General features: G+C 42.9%; 1 protein-coding gene across 1 annotated transcript in view; it reads right to left on the bottom strand.

Moving 5' to 3' along the window:
• The window catches only part of LOC124595292 (bile salt-activated lipase-like), a 37922-nt gene that overhangs the window by 18505 nt on the left and 2458 nt on the right, over nucleotides 1–16959 (bottom strand). The window contains exons 2-3 of the mRNA XM_047133976.1: nucleotides 14888–15069; nucleotides 7774–7906 (exon numbers count right to left, since the gene is read on the bottom strand). Coding sequence (XP_046989932.1) covers nucleotides 7774–7906; nucleotides 14888–15069 — 315 coding nt within the window. The remainder of the gene's footprint in view (nucleotides 1–7773; nucleotides 7907–14887; nucleotides 15070–16959) is intronic.

Raw genomic sequence — 16959 nt, 5'->3', positions numbered from 1 at the left:
TCTAGTATAACATATTTGTCCAATGAATACCCGTTTATCATCTGCATTTCTTCTTGGTGTAGTAATTTTTATCCAGCAGTGTAATAGAGAGGCCAGTTCGTGCACAAAATACCGAAAAATTCCTATGAATTCCGATTTTCGAATGTTACGTAACTGGAGCGGGTTGAAGACTACTCACACCCATGAATGGTTATGGAGACAAGTGTGAATATTACTTACCGAAATGCTGTGTAGACGCTATCGCGGACAGAATAATGATGGGACAGATGTCTGATACATCCTACAAGATTTTTTCAAAAAGTCTCCCACCGATCTCAACGCACTTTTCAACGCATTGGAGGGTGTGTTGTGTTGCACATCGAACACCAACATGTGTATCTTTATAAAGGAATCATTGTCTCGGTACTGCTCACTCTACTCCATTAGGACTCACTAATATGCGGATCGTGCATTTTTTGGCTAGCGGCTCTTGCTTTCCCACCTCCACTTTGGTTAATTGCTCTCTGTTGGTCGAGTTTGACGTAACACAGAACATTCAGATTCTAAAAGAGATGAAGCTGTGAATTTTTGCAATCATTTTAGACGTTGAATTAACATAGTGACACTTAAAAAGCATCAGGGAACAATTAAATTGTGGGAACATTTGAGGTTCCATTATGCATTACACCCAATGTGGGCCTTAAAATTAAATATCAGCTACCTCTTTAGGATGTTATTTGTTAGAAACAGGTGTCCTGTAATAATTTTAATGCGAACATAGTATAGGGGCACTTAATCCGAGAGTTCACAACCATGTTTTAGGCATAAATTTTCAGTGATGCGCTTGATATAAACATTGCACTCTTGTGTTGATGATGTATTTTTGCAGATATTTTGGACGTTCAATTAACATTGTGACACTTTAAAAGCATCTAGAGTAGTTTAGGTGAGGGAAATATTTAATTTGAGGGTTTGTTGTGCCTTGCATCAAGTTTGGTGCAGAAGCAGAACTAAAGGCGTTCAGAAGAGCTGGTTAATCTATAAGGTTATGGTATACAGACTGTGTGTGTGTGTGTGTGTGTGTGTGTGTGTGTGTGTGTGTGGTGTTGTTTTGTGTGTGCGTGTGGGGAGGTTCAAATGGTTCTGAGCACTATGGGACTTAACATCTGAGGTCATCAGTCCTCTAGAGCTTAGAACTACTTAAACCTAACGAACCTAAGGGCATCACACGCATCCATGCCCGAGACAGGATTCGAACCTGCGACCGTAGCGGTCGCGTGGTTCCAGATTGAAGGGCCTAGAACCGCTCGGCCACGCCGGCCGGCCGTGCGGGGAGGGGGGGGGGGGTGGTTGTATGTGTGCAGATGTGTGCTCCTGACGACAATGCTCGTGTATTTTACACATGGAAATACTGCAAGTTACACCTAATACATAACCCATTGATAAATACTTTTGAACATGCATATTTCAGATCATTTGCATATTTAAGGCCATGAAGGAAAAAAATAGATCATTCGGATACTTTTGAACATCGTCTCTCTTTCAGTTCATGCATATACGTTTGCACAAGGTGCAGATTTGAAAATGTTGAGACAATTTTGAAGATGGCACCATAATGGTCGCTAGCACACGTGATTTTTTTCTGCCATCTAGAATTTACGAATTTTTGAATTTTTGGTGTGACTACATTTTTATTTTCTAAAAATTTCCCGCAGTATTGACTTTCTTACCTCCCTCCCGCGTCGTCTGGCATGTTTTGTTTTCTGCCAGTACCATCTTGGATTTTAGAATTTCCTAGCATCTGAAATTTTGGATGTTTAATTTCTTAAACTGCCAAATACTGCACTACCGCGACTGCAGCACCGGCTAGCGATGGATGGCTGAACTTGGCTCAGGTGGTTGGTAGCTATAATACAACAAAGTATTTACAATCTTGAGTTTTGCTTTTCGTTTTATGCTGTGTACACATTCTTCGAGACTGAACTCACTCATGTCTTTATAGTTCGGACTTGTTACATTCACAAATAATTTTATATTAGCAAAAATCACACTCTATTAATAACAAAGACATTGAATTAGAAGCTGAATGTATTGCGCTGCACGAAATTATCAATTGAAAACCGCCGGTACTACTGTCATCTTCCAGTTTCTGGAATTAGTATTCGCCGCTTGTTTGAGGGTACAACAGCACCATTCAGTATCATTTCTCCAATGTGAGACTTGGAATTGATTCATTTTAACATGAAACTGAATTTATGTTAGCACATGACGATGAACCACTATGATTAGGGAAGTGCCGCTGACGTCGAACTGCAAGCCTCGTGGAACTTCCGATAGTTTTCCGAAATCGACCATCTAAATTTGTGAATTCGTTGAATGTCACGAAATTGATGATGTCGACTCGTGGCTCTCTTAGCCCTCCAGGTTATAGAAGTTAACAACTGAAGAATAACTGACTTTTGAGTAATCTTCACCACTCTGCAAAGCGGGTACATATTAAGAGGCAACCGGATCTACGACACACTCGTAGTTGGAGCTATATGTACACCGATGGCTACTAGGAGTGCAATACCACAAGGGGAAATAAATTACAAAATTTTATTTATTGTGCGGATGTGGTACAATAGGAAGAATACGTTTTTAATTTGGTCATTTTCTGGCGTACACACGGTGTGACATGCAGTACACGGAGCTGCCCCCTCTGGCAGCAACAACGGCTCCAACCCAGCTCGGCACTGAGTTGAACTGAGCCTGGCTGATAGATACGGGCATGTCATCGCCTGCTGCGTCAACTCACCGCCAGAGTTCATCAGCTGTAGTGGCTGGTGAGTGGTGGCACGCTGGTCTCTTGGCAAACGATGACCATACATTCCAGTGGGTGAGAGCTGTGGAGAATGTGCTACTTGGGACAACAGTCGAACACTGTCTGTATCGATGTAGGTCAAGATGCAAAGGCTAACATTCTGTCTTAGATCGTCGTGTAGAAAGATAACGACTCGGAGATCTTGAAGTTAGAGCACCAAGACCATCCTTAACGCGAAGTAATGTCACCACTGCTGGCCAAGATACCGATTATTTGAACCTGGTATGATCGTGTTGTTACCAAATGGCACCCGACACCATCAGGCCACGTGATAGGCCAGTATGATGATGAAAACGGTATGGCAACATTCGTTCCGCTCAGAGGCCCCGCTCATGGATATGTCCTTCATGATGATATATGCAGAACCGAGACCTTTCTAAAATAACGATGTTATCTCCTGCCTGCCAAGGAAAGTCGAAACAGTGGCAACTGTGCTGTTGGTCCATGCTGGTGCATCTCTTGTAACTCTGTCTGTTGGAAACGAGGCCATTTCTGACTAAAGGTCCGTGACATGGCTGTATGATCCTGCAAGCAGTAGCTATGTCTGCTCTCTCTGGCGCTAGACCAGTGTGCTGTAGAGATTCTGTATAGTGTTGAACCTGAAGACTCCATATTTGCATAACAGACGTGTGCAGTGGCGGCTGTTGTATAAGAGCACAAGAGCACGTGAAAATCCTACCTTTTGACGCCTTGCGGATTTGTTGGTCATTTTTCTACTAATGCTGTTAAATGTTATGTAGACGCAGTAATCTTAACGGCACTAAATTCATCGTGCTGTGCTACAGATACATTGCCCCTCTAAGCTCGATGAATTTGGCATCAGGGTCGGGAGCACACCTTCACTCGTGCACATTTTAAGGACGTTGTGAGCATATACAACTGGCTTGATTTAACTGCCTGATGGGCCAAATACTCACAGATTTGCCGGCCGGAGTGGCCGAGAGGTTCTACGTGCTTCAGTCTGGAACCCCGCGACAGCTACGGTCGCAGATTCGAACCTTCCTCGGGCATGGATGTGTGTGACATCCTTAGGTTAGTTAGGTTTAAGTAGTTCTCAGTTCTAGGGGACTGATGACCTCAGCTGTTGAGTCCCAAAGTGCTCAGAGCCATTTGAATTTGAGCTTACAGATTTGACAAACAATGTGCACGATTCACAGCGTGCACTGCTAGTCCTTACCATTCAACGACAAGTTTACGTCAATGGCACCAGGTGGTAGCACACTGCAGCAGCCTTTTAGCCACGTTAGGATGGAACAAATCCCGTTAGGTGGTAGCACACTCCACAGATACGCCAATTCACGCAATAGAAAATCCTGTTTTGTAGGATTCTGAATGAGATATAGTAAATTAAGTTTTGGTAATCCATTTGAGGCACTGAGAACCATAAAGCACATCATCTTCGATTTTGAGACTAGATTTATTCATGCTTCTGACATCTGTTGATCTTATGGTGGCTCAGGCTTATCTGTATTATAGGTCTACATTGTATGTATATCTTAATATTGACGAAAAACTGTCTCACTGGTTTCTTTGATATTCGCTTAAGTGTCCTTTTTGCCCTCATGGCACTCAGCGCCTCATTTATATTCTAGTCAAATGGCGGTATTGGTATGTAATACTAGTCGAATTTAATAATTTCCGCAATTGGTTGTTTACTGTACAGGAACTGGCTTTCCTGTGCAGTGTCAACATGAATTCTGTTGAACGTGTATCAAGCGCTGACGAGGCGCGGGGTGGCCGCGCGGTTAGAGGCGCCACGTCACGGATGGCGGGGCCCCTCCCGCCGGAGATTCGAGTTCTCCCTCGGGCGAGGATGTGTGTGTGTTGTTCGTAGTATAAGATTGTTAAAGTTAGTTTAAGTAGTGTGTAAGTCTAGGTACCAATGACCTCAGCAGTTGGTGTCCTAGGAATTCACACACATTTGAACATTTTTTGAAGCGCTGGCCGAAAAGAAAATTACCAGAAAAAGTTAGCTACAAAGGTAATACGGCCTCCCAGGCCAAATCCGTTGTCTGAAAATGTGGCGAAATCAAATAAGCACGACTACAAGCGGACATGTGACAGAGAAGGGTATATTAAGGGTAAGTTATTCTGAGGATGCAACGAAAGAATACCAGATTTTGAGCCTGGCAGTGAATTCGTTAGCTAATACGTAAATTAGAGATCTTGTACATTTGTCCGAAAAAATAAGAACCCACGTAAACTCCCACTTACACAAAAGTCCGAAACGGAGAGCAGCGAAAGCTTAAAAGATATTTTATTCTAACCATAAACTGTACTTGATTATGTACAAAACAACAAAAATCCACAAAAACAATTTTTCCTTTTTTCAGACAACTTATGCATATTATTATTATTATTATTATTATTATTATTGTTATTGACAGCGCTGAAGTCGTATAAATATGCCGATAAGCATAACAGTTATACACAGATGCTATTAACTTCGCACTCTCACATACGTCTGAACACCCAGAATGGATGCCTCCGAGTGGCCAATAGTCGTGTGATCCCATTGCAGACAACCTCCTGCAGTTATCTTTAATTCCTTGCTACTTTAGGGTATAATTACGACAGATCCTCGTCGCAGTGACCTGATTCTGTATCGCTGTTGGAACTACCACACTTTCTGTATGCACAACTGCTTCTGTCAACCACTCCGTCAATGCTTGCATATGACATGGCCCAGGCCAAAGTCACTCATGCAGTATTAGACGGAAGAGACAAGGAAACTGGTACACCTGCCTAATATCGTATAGGGCACCCGCGAGCATGCAGATGTGCCGCAACACGACGTGACATGGATAAAATTTGGAAATTTATGGCTTAATCTAACTTAAACTAACATACGCTGAGGACAACACACACACCCATGCTCGAGGGAGGACTCGAACCTCCGATGGGTTGGGGGGGGGGGGGGACAACCGTGTCAAAGCGCCTAAGACCTCTCGGCTATCCCGAGCGGCCCGTGACATGGATTCGACTAATGTCTGAAGTAGTGCTGGAGGGAACCGGCACCATGAATCCTGCAGGGTTGACCACAAATTCGTAAGAGTACGAGGGGTGTAAATCTCTTCTAAACAGCACGTTGCAAGGCATCCAAGATATGATCAATGATGTTCATGTCTGGGGAGTTTGGTGGCCAGCGGAAGTGTTTAAACTCAAAAGAGTGTTCCTGGAGCCACTCTGTAACAATTCTGGATTCGTGAGGTGTCGCACTGTCCTGCTTGAATTGCCCAAGTCCGTTGGTATGCACAATGGACATGAATGGGTGCAGGTGATCAGACAGGATGCTTACGTGCTTGTCACCCGTCAGACTCATATCTAGGCTTCCAAGAGTCCCATATTACTCCAGTCGCACACGCCCCACAGCATTACAGAGCCTCCACCAGCTTGAATAGTCCCCTGCTGACATACAGGGACCATGAGTTGCTGAGGTTGTCTCGCAAAAGTCCAATGTCGGTGTTGACAGACCCAGGCGAGGCGTAAAGCTTTGTGTCGTGCAGTCATCAAGGGTACGCAAATGGGTCTTCGGCTCCGATTGCCCATATCGATGAGTTTCGTTGAATGGTTGGCACGCTGACACTTGTTGATCTCCCATCATTGAAATCTGTGTCAGTTTACGGGAGGGCTGCACGTCTGTCACGCTGAACGATTCTCTTCAGTCATCGTTGGTACCGTTCTTGCAGACTCTTTTTCCGGCCACAGCGATGTCTGATACTTGATGTTTTACCGAGTTGCTGATATTCACGGTACACTCGTGAAGTGGTCGTAGGAGAAAATCCGCACATCATTGCTACATCGGCGATGCTGTGTCCCACCGCTCGTGCGCCGACTATAATACCACGTTCAAACTCACTGAAATCTTGATAACCTGCCATTGTAGCAGCAGTAACGGATCTAACAACTGCGCCAGACACTTGTTGACGTATATAGGCGTTGCCGACCGCAGCGCTGTATTCTACCTGTTTACGTATATCTGTATTTGAATGAACATGTGTATACCAGTTTCTGTGGCGCTTCAGTGTGTTATTACAATTAATATTTGAAATGAAATGCGTGTGGCCGGCCCGGGAGCTCCACCTCCCGTGAGCCCAGCCGTCTGTGCAAGTCTTTTTAGTTGACGCCACTTCGGCGTCCTGCCTGTCGATAAGGATAAAATGATGATGAAGACAATACAACACAGAGTGCCCGAGCGGAGAAAATCTCTGGCCAACCGGGAATCGAGCAAGGGCCTGTTGCATGGAATTCCGCCGTGCTGTCCACTCAGCTATGGAGGAAGGCATTACTATTTAACACCTTGTTATAGATGTACTGTACATTCTTTCGGAGCGAATCGGAATGTAAATCTCCAAGAAAATTCTGACAGCCTGAATTCACAACGTCTCCTTCGACCACGTACTTTTTAGGCAATCTTTCGGTTGTAGATGGACAATGTTTTCAGAATGCATGCTGGTTACTAAGAAGTTTTCATTCTGTGCAAGCAATTTAGTAGTACTTAATATATGTTGTAATATATTCTGAGATTCTTTAGCAGATGATCTATACAAATTTTCTCTTAACGAGGAAAAGGGAAAATGGTTCAAACGGCTCTGAGCACTATGGGACTTAACATCGGAAGGCATCAGTATCCTATAACTTAGAACTACTTGAACCTAACCAACCTAAGGACATCACATACATCCATGCCCGAGGCAGGATTCGAACCTGTCACCGTAGCAGTCAGTCCCGGACTGAAGCGCCTAGACCCGCTCGACCACCGCGGCTGGCCGAAAAGGGAAAAGTCTAATAAGAGATTCCTTGTAACCATTTTCGAATTGAGTTACTTTGTGTAATAAAGTAAGTTGAATATCTAAGCAAATGAGGAAATCATGATTGAATAATGACACACATTTTGCTTATTATACTATTTAATTAAGTTTAATCCTCACCTGGGCCACCAGGGTATGCGCTGAGGGGACCAACGAACGAGAATTGGTAGGTGTACACAGGCTTCGAAGAATAGCGAGCCATGCTCCTAACAACAGCGTCAACTCCTTCCACAAAAAATTGATGCGAATCGAACTGTGAAGTGTAACAAAAGTCTTAATGAATATTTCCATGAGGTTAAAAAAACTGAAAGATGCACAAAAACATCAATATTCTACCATAGTTACTTTACACATTAGGAAATAAGCATGAGTGCCATACATTCGATAAATTTTGTTCTGTGAACAGCTACCAATTTGTTTACCGTATGCATGACCTGACTGTACCAGTTGAAACTAAATTTTTAACCCTAGACATTGTAATCTTATACAGCAGTATGCCTGTAGATGAAAGACTGAGATAAAAAGGAAGAAAAACAAAACAATGAGTTGATCAGAAATATTAGAGTTGATAGATTTACTCAGTGTAATGTTATCACACATTTACTTCTCTTCCAACAACAAAAGCCGTTTTAGTGGCCTAAAGGTTGAAATATTTATCAGCCATATAGAGAATAAAACAATGAAGCTAATGGACAGTATCAGAAGAAAAGTAAAATGCTATAAGAACTGATGGAACAGACAGTGAAGTAACAACCCTGTTTAATAAATTCGGTGGTATACATAAAATTACCCCATTCAGCCTTGACTATTACGGGAATAACGCCATACATTTTATGTGTGTTGTTTCTTGTCGGAGCACTGTACATTCTTGGATGAAGTAACAATCCTCTTTAATAAATTAAGTAGCCTACAGAAAATATTTAGTTCAGTTTTTACTGTGAAGTGAACAACACTACACCTTTTCTTGCCGTGGAAATATCACAACAGAACTACGAGGAGTCTTTCACGGAAACCTGATGGTACAGGCAGCACTACACAAAAATCCTCTACACGTCCAAACTCCCACAAGAAAGCTACATCTAAGTCAGTGCAGATTTCCATTTCATCGTACAGAACTCTGACAAGAAACAAAAATGTACTGCAACAAACAGTTGATGTGATCCTTCACTGATTAATACAGTGTCACAAAAGATTAAGAGAGAAACTCAACAAACTGCCAGAACCCAGCAGTGGGATATGTAAACATGCCATATTTTGGTATAATGTCTGATAAATTAGCTAAGTTATTCAAAACCATCAGCTTAAGCACTACCAACAACCTAAGTAGGAAGTTTATTCACAATATAAAATCTACAGATACAGATCTTGACGCATCTGGCATTTATGAAATTACCTGCAACCAAAGCAACAAATATTTTATAGATCAAGTAGGTAGAAACGTCGGAACACGATTTAAAGAACCATAGAGATTGCTAGAGACTGTAGAAATATAATAAATCAGCAGTAGCAACACACATTAAAGACACAGACCTACCTTTGAAAATCGAAGACAATCTTGATATTTTGTACTAAATCGGAAAAAGGATACCATGGAAGATACGAAATTTTAGTTTATAATACAAAGAATAGTTATAATATTCTTAATGAGACAACTGAATATAAAACCACAAAATTCTTGAGTAGCCTTTAACCAGTTCTAACGCAATAAATCTAAATCGCGCCACTGCGAAACGAATGACTAACAGACTGTCAGTATCAAGAATATAGCTAGACGGAAACGATGGTCGATATTCATACACACGTTGCATGACCAGCATATTATATTTAAGGTATAATGTTGATGTCTGTGGAGAAATGTATGTGCAGTGAAAGTACATAAAAGTGGCGTTAGGTTAAGCAGTGCAATAGTGTAATGTTAAACAACAGTTCCGTCATCATACGAACGGTGTACGTGAAGCTTTTCACCGTCAGTGTCGTAGGTGACCAACCAACATATAACCAGTACATCACGCGAGGATCGCACCATAAAAACTGATGCCAGACCATCAGCGTCCCGCACAGGCTGTGGTGTCAGTCGCAACAACACGTGCCACTGCTCCTCGCCACTGGAAGAAAACGCTGCACTTCGATTTCTGGCCACCCACTACCATTCCCCTCCCCGCAAATATCACAATACCCACTACAGCAGTAGAACAGGAAACGATACAGTTCTAGGTTAATCGACATTAAAACGTTTTATCTTTAATTAAAATCCATATGCGTTAACATGCTTCGAATGCGTTGTAGTAAGTCAAGTTAAGCATTAAATAAAGAAATGTGACAATTAATTACCTGTACACGAATGTTCCAAAAAAGCTTACGTAAGCACAACATTGATTCTTTAACATGGATGTTCCGAGATTTTACCGTACAGCATTGAAAAACTAAACGCTAAGATACAATTTTAATGGCTTTTCGTTTCATTATTTTGAATATTTTAATTTCGCGGTCTTTTAACTCTCACGTAAATATGCTGTATATCCCTTAAAACAGCTACCTCTAGATTGACCTTGTGTTTTACTCCACGTATAAAGCAGCAGAAAAGATAGTTGGAAAAACTAGATCCATATACAAGAGGAAATGGATTACAATATTTGAACAGCGCCGAGCCCTAAGAGTAATATCACATGCAGCAAAAATTCTCGGAAAGATAATTCTGAGGAGAAATTAAGATCAGCTTGGATTCAAGAAAGGATTAGGAGCAAGTGGGGCGATTCTAGCACTGAGACTTGAAAGCAAATTAAGAAAAATAAACCAACTTATATTGCCTTTGTAGCACTGGACAAGACATCTGATGACGTTATGTGGCGAGAGATGTTTAGAGTACTAAGAAAGCAGATCTAAAATAAAAAGGCATGCAGGTGATACTCAGCTTCTATATGAACGAAGTGACTTTACTCAGAACTTTTCGTGACGCACAAGAAGCAAAAATTACAAATCGGGTGAGAGAAGGATGTGGTCCCTCTGCTCTTATATTCAGTACTACCTCCAGAAAGTTACAGACCAAGTTCACGAAACTACTGACGTAAGGAACAAAATCAGAGGGTAGAAGACAGACATGCTGCGTTACGCAGAGAATATTGTTGTGGTCACCGAGAGGAAAGAATATCTACAGAAGGTCCTCAGCACAATGGAAAGCATTTTCTGTAGTCAGTATGGAATGACAACAAACAAGCGAGACTGAAGTGATGGTATGCAGTACTGAAGACGAATATGAACCTTCAAGAATAAAAATGGGAAGAGAGGAGTTAAAAGTAATAGAGAAATTTACCTATTTTGGGAGCAGAATGTTTATTTATTAATTTGTTGTTTTCTTTTAATCTGTTATCTATGTAGAGGAACAGACCGAAGTTGCACATGAACATGATATGGAACACAATATTTCAATATAACTTTAAAAGTGTTAGTATAACCAAGCAGTCTAAGGGGGAAAAATCTACAGAGAATATCTACATAAAACGAAAAATATTATTTTTTGAAAAAAGTCTACATAGTACTACTTGCCCATCTGGCACACACGTATATGTTCGTCCAGAATACAGAAATCATAAGATACTAGTCGGCTACAGTATGCAGCGTTAGTAGAACCCAAATTTTTCAATTTGTAGTCCTGGACAACACTACTATACAACACAACGCTACACAGCACTACACTACACAACTCAACATTACACTATGGTATTGGAACAAAGACGGATTTCTCATGTCTGGATAGTTAGCCTCAGGGCGCTGAAGTACAACTCAGGATTGAAAGTGGATGCGCTGATGTACCACCCAAGGTATAGAGATGGAGAGATGGCTGTCAGGGTCTCAGGAAATCCCCAAGGCTTATCTCCTCACTACTTCCGAAAGGTTGTTGTAGGTGGATGTCCCACCGTGGAGTAGCTCGTTGCCATGATGTATCATCTCTTCTTGGTTGTCTCACAGCCACGCAGTGGGCTTGCAGTTCAAAAGCTGATATTTTAGCTGTCATCAGCGAGTTCAGCTCATGGAGTAGTTTCTCATTCCTTATTATATTATAGACTGGTGTGCTACCAAAGGTGTTTCTTTCCTGTTCTGGAACATGTTGTCTAATGGTGGCACATTCCTAGATTGTTGCTGCACATTCACAAGTGCCTGTGGTGCGTTGTATTTTTAGTAACTAGCTGGGATATCATGTCCAGACAGGGAGTGTATAGCTCGCGTGGTCGGAAGCAAGCATGTCATTTTCGTTCTTTGCTTTATGTTAGGAAGGAACTGATAGGTTCTCCTACCTTTTTCTGGCCTGTTCCAGATTGCTTGCCATTATCTATCAATGCTTGCCTATATATCCTTATTCGATATGGCTCTTGTGTCCAATAGATTGTTGCTGCACATTCACAAGTGCCTGCGGTGCGTTGTATTTTTAGTAACTAGCTGGGATATCATGTCCAGACAGGGAGGGTATAGCTCGCGTGGTCGGAAGCAAGCATGTCATTTTCGTTCTTTGCTTTATGTTAGGAAGGAACTGATAGGTTCTGCTACCTTTTTCTGGCCTGTTCCAGATTGCTTGCCATTCTCTATCAATGCTTGCCTATATATCCTTATTCGATATGGCTCTTGTATCCAATATTTCCTTTGCCTTATCGTATTCTCCCTTTTTGAGGCAATATTGCGTACCTCTCTGTCTTTCGGCAAGCATAATATCACCAGCAGAGCCAGTTAGAAGTACATCCCTCTGTGCTCCCTGTAGAGCCTGTGCTGTCCTTACCTTCCTGACTGTGCGAGCCCATACACTCGACCCGCACTCCATAACAGCGAGGAAGACTGCATTGTGGTATGTTCTTATTGCACCTGGTGGCACCTTAAAACATCTTTGGCTGCTTGTTTCTATATTGTTTAGAATTTTAATGCTTCTCAGGCAGGCGATTTCTACATGTCTGCGAAAGTTTTGCTTTTCGTCGATGATAATTCCAAAGTAGCTATAAACTTCTTTTCTTTTCAAAGTTTGGTCACTTATTCTGCTTGTGGGGTTTTTCATTCGTTAAAATATCGCTTTTAGTAATATATAAAGTGTTTTGTGTGCTGCTGTCGTTAGTTTTTCTCTCTACGCACCAGTTGCTGTATCTTTCAAGAACAACCCTACTATTTTCCTGTAATTTAGCTCTACAATTAGCAGATCGTCTGTATGGGTGATCCATGCGTTTCTTATACTCTGAAGCTGGTTCAGTAATGGCTCTATGCCAACATCCCACAACAATGGACCGCAAACAGACCCCTGTGGGCAGCCTTCGGTAATGTCTTCCACAATTTTCTTTCCAGCGCATTCTGACTCTACCTGCCTGTCTGTGCAGCAGTCCCGTAGACAGTTATAGACACACCTGGGACAGTCCATCTATTTTAATCTTCTGAACGAGGCAAGTCACCACAAGCTATCAAACACACCAGCGATACCAACATTATGCCTATAATGCACTTGTCTTTTGAGATGTTCACAATATTCGTTGCGTAATTTATCGCATCGTCGGTGGATTTACGTTTCCTGAGACCTGCTTCAGGGGGCTCCCTGCCTGCCAGTGGTCCCTCAGGTGGCGTCACAGAAGCTTTTCATGTTCTTTGGCTACAACGTTTCCCAAATAAATTAGCCTATAAGATTTCGGTTCTCCTGCGTCTTTGTCTTCCCCTTTTTGCTAACGTAATGTTACTGCAAGTATTCCAGATTCTGGGCACCTGTCCCTGCGAAAGACTTTAATAACACTATTGTACTGTATATGGCACAGTTTGGTCCACTAACTGATGCAACACGTCTGACGGTATTCAATCAGGCCCTGGTGCTTTCTTCTTCTTCTTTAACTTCATTGTTGCCAGCCTTCCTTTCTGTCGGGAAAATCTAACCTCCGTCTACAGAGTTCCGAGTAGCTACTGGACCAATGTCTCCCAGTCTGTCGTCATGGTACCGTCGGATCGTTTCATGGTTGACTATGCAGTGGATGTTTGTTGGAAGTTTGTATGGAAATCTCCGAACATCTGTTGCCATTTAGTCTTTAATATACTCCTCCCATTTCGCTATCGTAGCTTGATATAGTAGTTCTTTGTAGTGTTGTTTGAAGTAGCCCACTTTGTCGTTCTGGTTCTCCTTATCATTTCTGGTAGTATCTCCTCGCCTGCCTCGCTCTGTTTCTTAAGGGGACTGATTGTACATTGAATTCTGCCCTTAAAAGTTCCAGATTCGCTTTTTGTAGGTTGTAGAGTCGCTCGGGCTAGATGTTATCAAATGGTTCAAATGGCTCTGAGCACTATGGGACTCAACTGCTGAGGTCATTAGTCCCCTAGAACTTAGAACTAGTTAAACCTAACTAACCTAAGAACATCACAAACATCCATGCCCGAGGCAGGATTCGAACCTGCGACCGTGGCGGTCTTGCGGTTCCAGACTGAAGCGCCTTTAACCGCACGGCCACTTCGGCCGGCTCTAGATGTTATCGCCTAAGTCATTACCCATGTCTGTAATTGCGAAATAAATGAGATTATGTTCGCTTGTAAGTCCATCACAGAAACCTGCTTTTTTGAAACGTGGTCACTGACTCTCGAATCTGCGTGGGTGTAATCTAGGGATGGTGAAGGCCAGAAAGGTATACTTAGCAGTATATAGCAGCCCACAGCCGCGTAAAATTTAAGGAAGATGTTATTCGCCAAGAGAAACATAAGACCGTAAGGAAGGAAATAGATCATGAAAGCATGCGTTTTGAGTCTGGCCCCATTTGAATGTGAAATTTGGAGAATAGAGAAACAAGAGAGAGGACAACTAGAAGCCCTGGAAATTTAGTGCTACAGAAGGATAATGCTCAGATGGAGAGAAAGACCAATGAAGAGCTGCTCGGAATACAGGAAACGAGATCTTTGTGGAGGCACACCCAAACAAGAAGAGACAAACACGCAGGACACAGTTTAAGACACAACAGTATAATTGGAACAATAGCATAAGGAGCTACTGAGGGACGCAATCACATGGATCGACCAAGAATGTCATACATGCATTAGATTATGAATTACATGGGCTGCACCACATACGCAGAAATAAAGAGGAAGGCAGACACAAGAGGGGAATGATGTACCGCTGCAAACAAACCTCAGGATGGAACACTAGAGGCTCAGTGTAAAATGAGAGGTCAAAGTATCTCTGTAATTGTTTAACGGCAGTGATTTACACCTGTTAGCTTTATTTTCTCCGACTTACAAGAGCGGTGGTGTAGTTGTCCTTCAGTGTGATGTCGCTGCCGTTGTAGTAGAAATCTTTGACGGACGCGGCACCTTTCAGCCGTTCTTCCCTCGTCGGAAGTCGTAGATCACATCCCACAATCTCGTCAAAGTTCTCATTCAGGTTGTTTATTTGTTTTTCAGTGGATAATATACCACCCTCTGCCATAAAAAACATCGAATATATTAGAATCAAATCTCAACACTGGTAACAGAGCAATCCACGCTGAAACCAAAAAATCAGTTATAGAAGTCAATTATCTGAAGAGATTTACAGAGACAAGGTATGACTGCTAATGAATTACACAAGTCTAAAGCTACTGGCGTGCTTATTGGCGTTCAGCATAGCTGCTGTTTCCATTTTACGCACAACATTTCGACAAGCGACCACCCTCTTGGGTATCAGACCTCGTTAAGTCGCTGGGTCTGGGATTCATGGAGAACAGCTTGCCCCGAATCGAATCCGTCTCGCCGATTAACGACGAGGACCGGTGAGGCGGCTAACGTGAATGTGGGTTTTAGGCGGTTTTCCATTTCCAATTAAATATCCATGTCCCACCTCAAAACACACGCTATGCAAACATTTAGAAAACATTCTCACACTTCAACATGAGATTTACTTTAGACTCAGACAGATGAGGTACATAAATTCCTTTCCGGAGGGACTATTGGCGTCATGCATGCCATCCGGCCATTAACTGTTATTAACGTTAGCAAAATCCGTACAACAATGCCAACCCTGGAGAGAAACGGGATAAGGCTAGGAAAAAGAAGAAAGAAGATTTCGATACCCGAACCAGTTGTCTTCTTCAGATGTTGCGAGTACTCATTGCCGTGGACTACAGCCAGCAAAACTCGACGCACCTGAAGAATATACTAAGTCGGTCGTCGAAATGCTGGGTGTATAATGAAAACAATAACTTGGCTTAAACCCGGAAACGCACCATTTATCAATCACGACGAGAAACCATGAGACTTTGGAAATTTGTGGTAAGTTGTATAGGACCAAACTACTGCGGTCATAGGTCCCTAGGGCCCGTAGGCTTACAAACTACTTAATCTAACTTAAACTAACCTATGATAAGGACAACACACACACCCATGCCCAAAGGAGGACTCGTACCTCCGACGGGGGCAGCCGCATGAGATGTTGCTTCCAGAGTTATTGTTATATAGTTTTTTTCGTGGGGAAATCTTAAGTATCTATATCGTCAAGTCTTCTTACAGTAAAGAATACAGGATGCAAACGATAACTAATCAAAATATCCACGGGTGTACTGCCGGTCTACAGTGTAAAACGGGCACAATATTTCGGCGATCATACACGTCGCCATCATCAGGTGAACTGACGGACTGAGCTCCTGTGAACGTGCCGGCACGGAGATCCGTACGCTATGGCTGCTCAGAGGGAACTGGGTTCGGTCGCGGCGGCGGCCGATTTAAATACCCTCCGCCCGCGGTGCACTTCCTCCGTTGTCCGAGCCCCGCGCCAAGGTTGCGCGGTGGAACAGATTTCGACGGCGTCTGAGATGACGTCGGTGTGATGGCTCGTCCACCGTGGTCGTCACAACTATACGTTTGCTCGATTTACTTTTGATTAACCCAATCGCTGGTTCCCAAGTCTTGCTAAAATTATAGCCATAGTCACGGTTTATGAGGTCGTCACTGGTGCGAATTTCGATGGCCTCTCTAACAACGCTGTCCCAGTATCTCGACGTCTGTACCAGAATCCTCGTGCGTTCATACTCCATAGCGTGATTTTCCGACAAACAATGTTCAGCGACCGCCGACTTGCTCGGATACATCAGTCGAGTGTGCCTCTGGTGTTCACGGCATCGATCCTCGACGATACGCACCGTCTGACGAATATACGACTTGCCACGGAATCTGGTACACACCGGCCTTCCTCAAACCGAGGTCATCTTTGGCGCTCCCCCCAGTGCACGAGTTTTATTCGGAGGACAAAACACAGTTCCGACCCGGTGTTTCTTCAAAATGCGGGCGATTTTCCCCGAGAGTGCGCCTGTATATGGAATAAACGCAGTGCCTACC

The sequence above is a fragment of the Schistocerca americana genome, chromosome 2 (assembly GCF_021461395.2).
Source record: "Schistocerca americana isolate TAMUIC-IGC-003095 chromosome 2, iqSchAmer2.1, whole genome shotgun sequence".
Lineage (NCBI taxonomy): Eukaryota > Metazoa > Arthropoda > Insecta > Orthoptera > Acrididae > Schistocerca > Schistocerca americana.
This window is presented reverse-complemented; position numbering and strand designations above follow the sequence as displayed.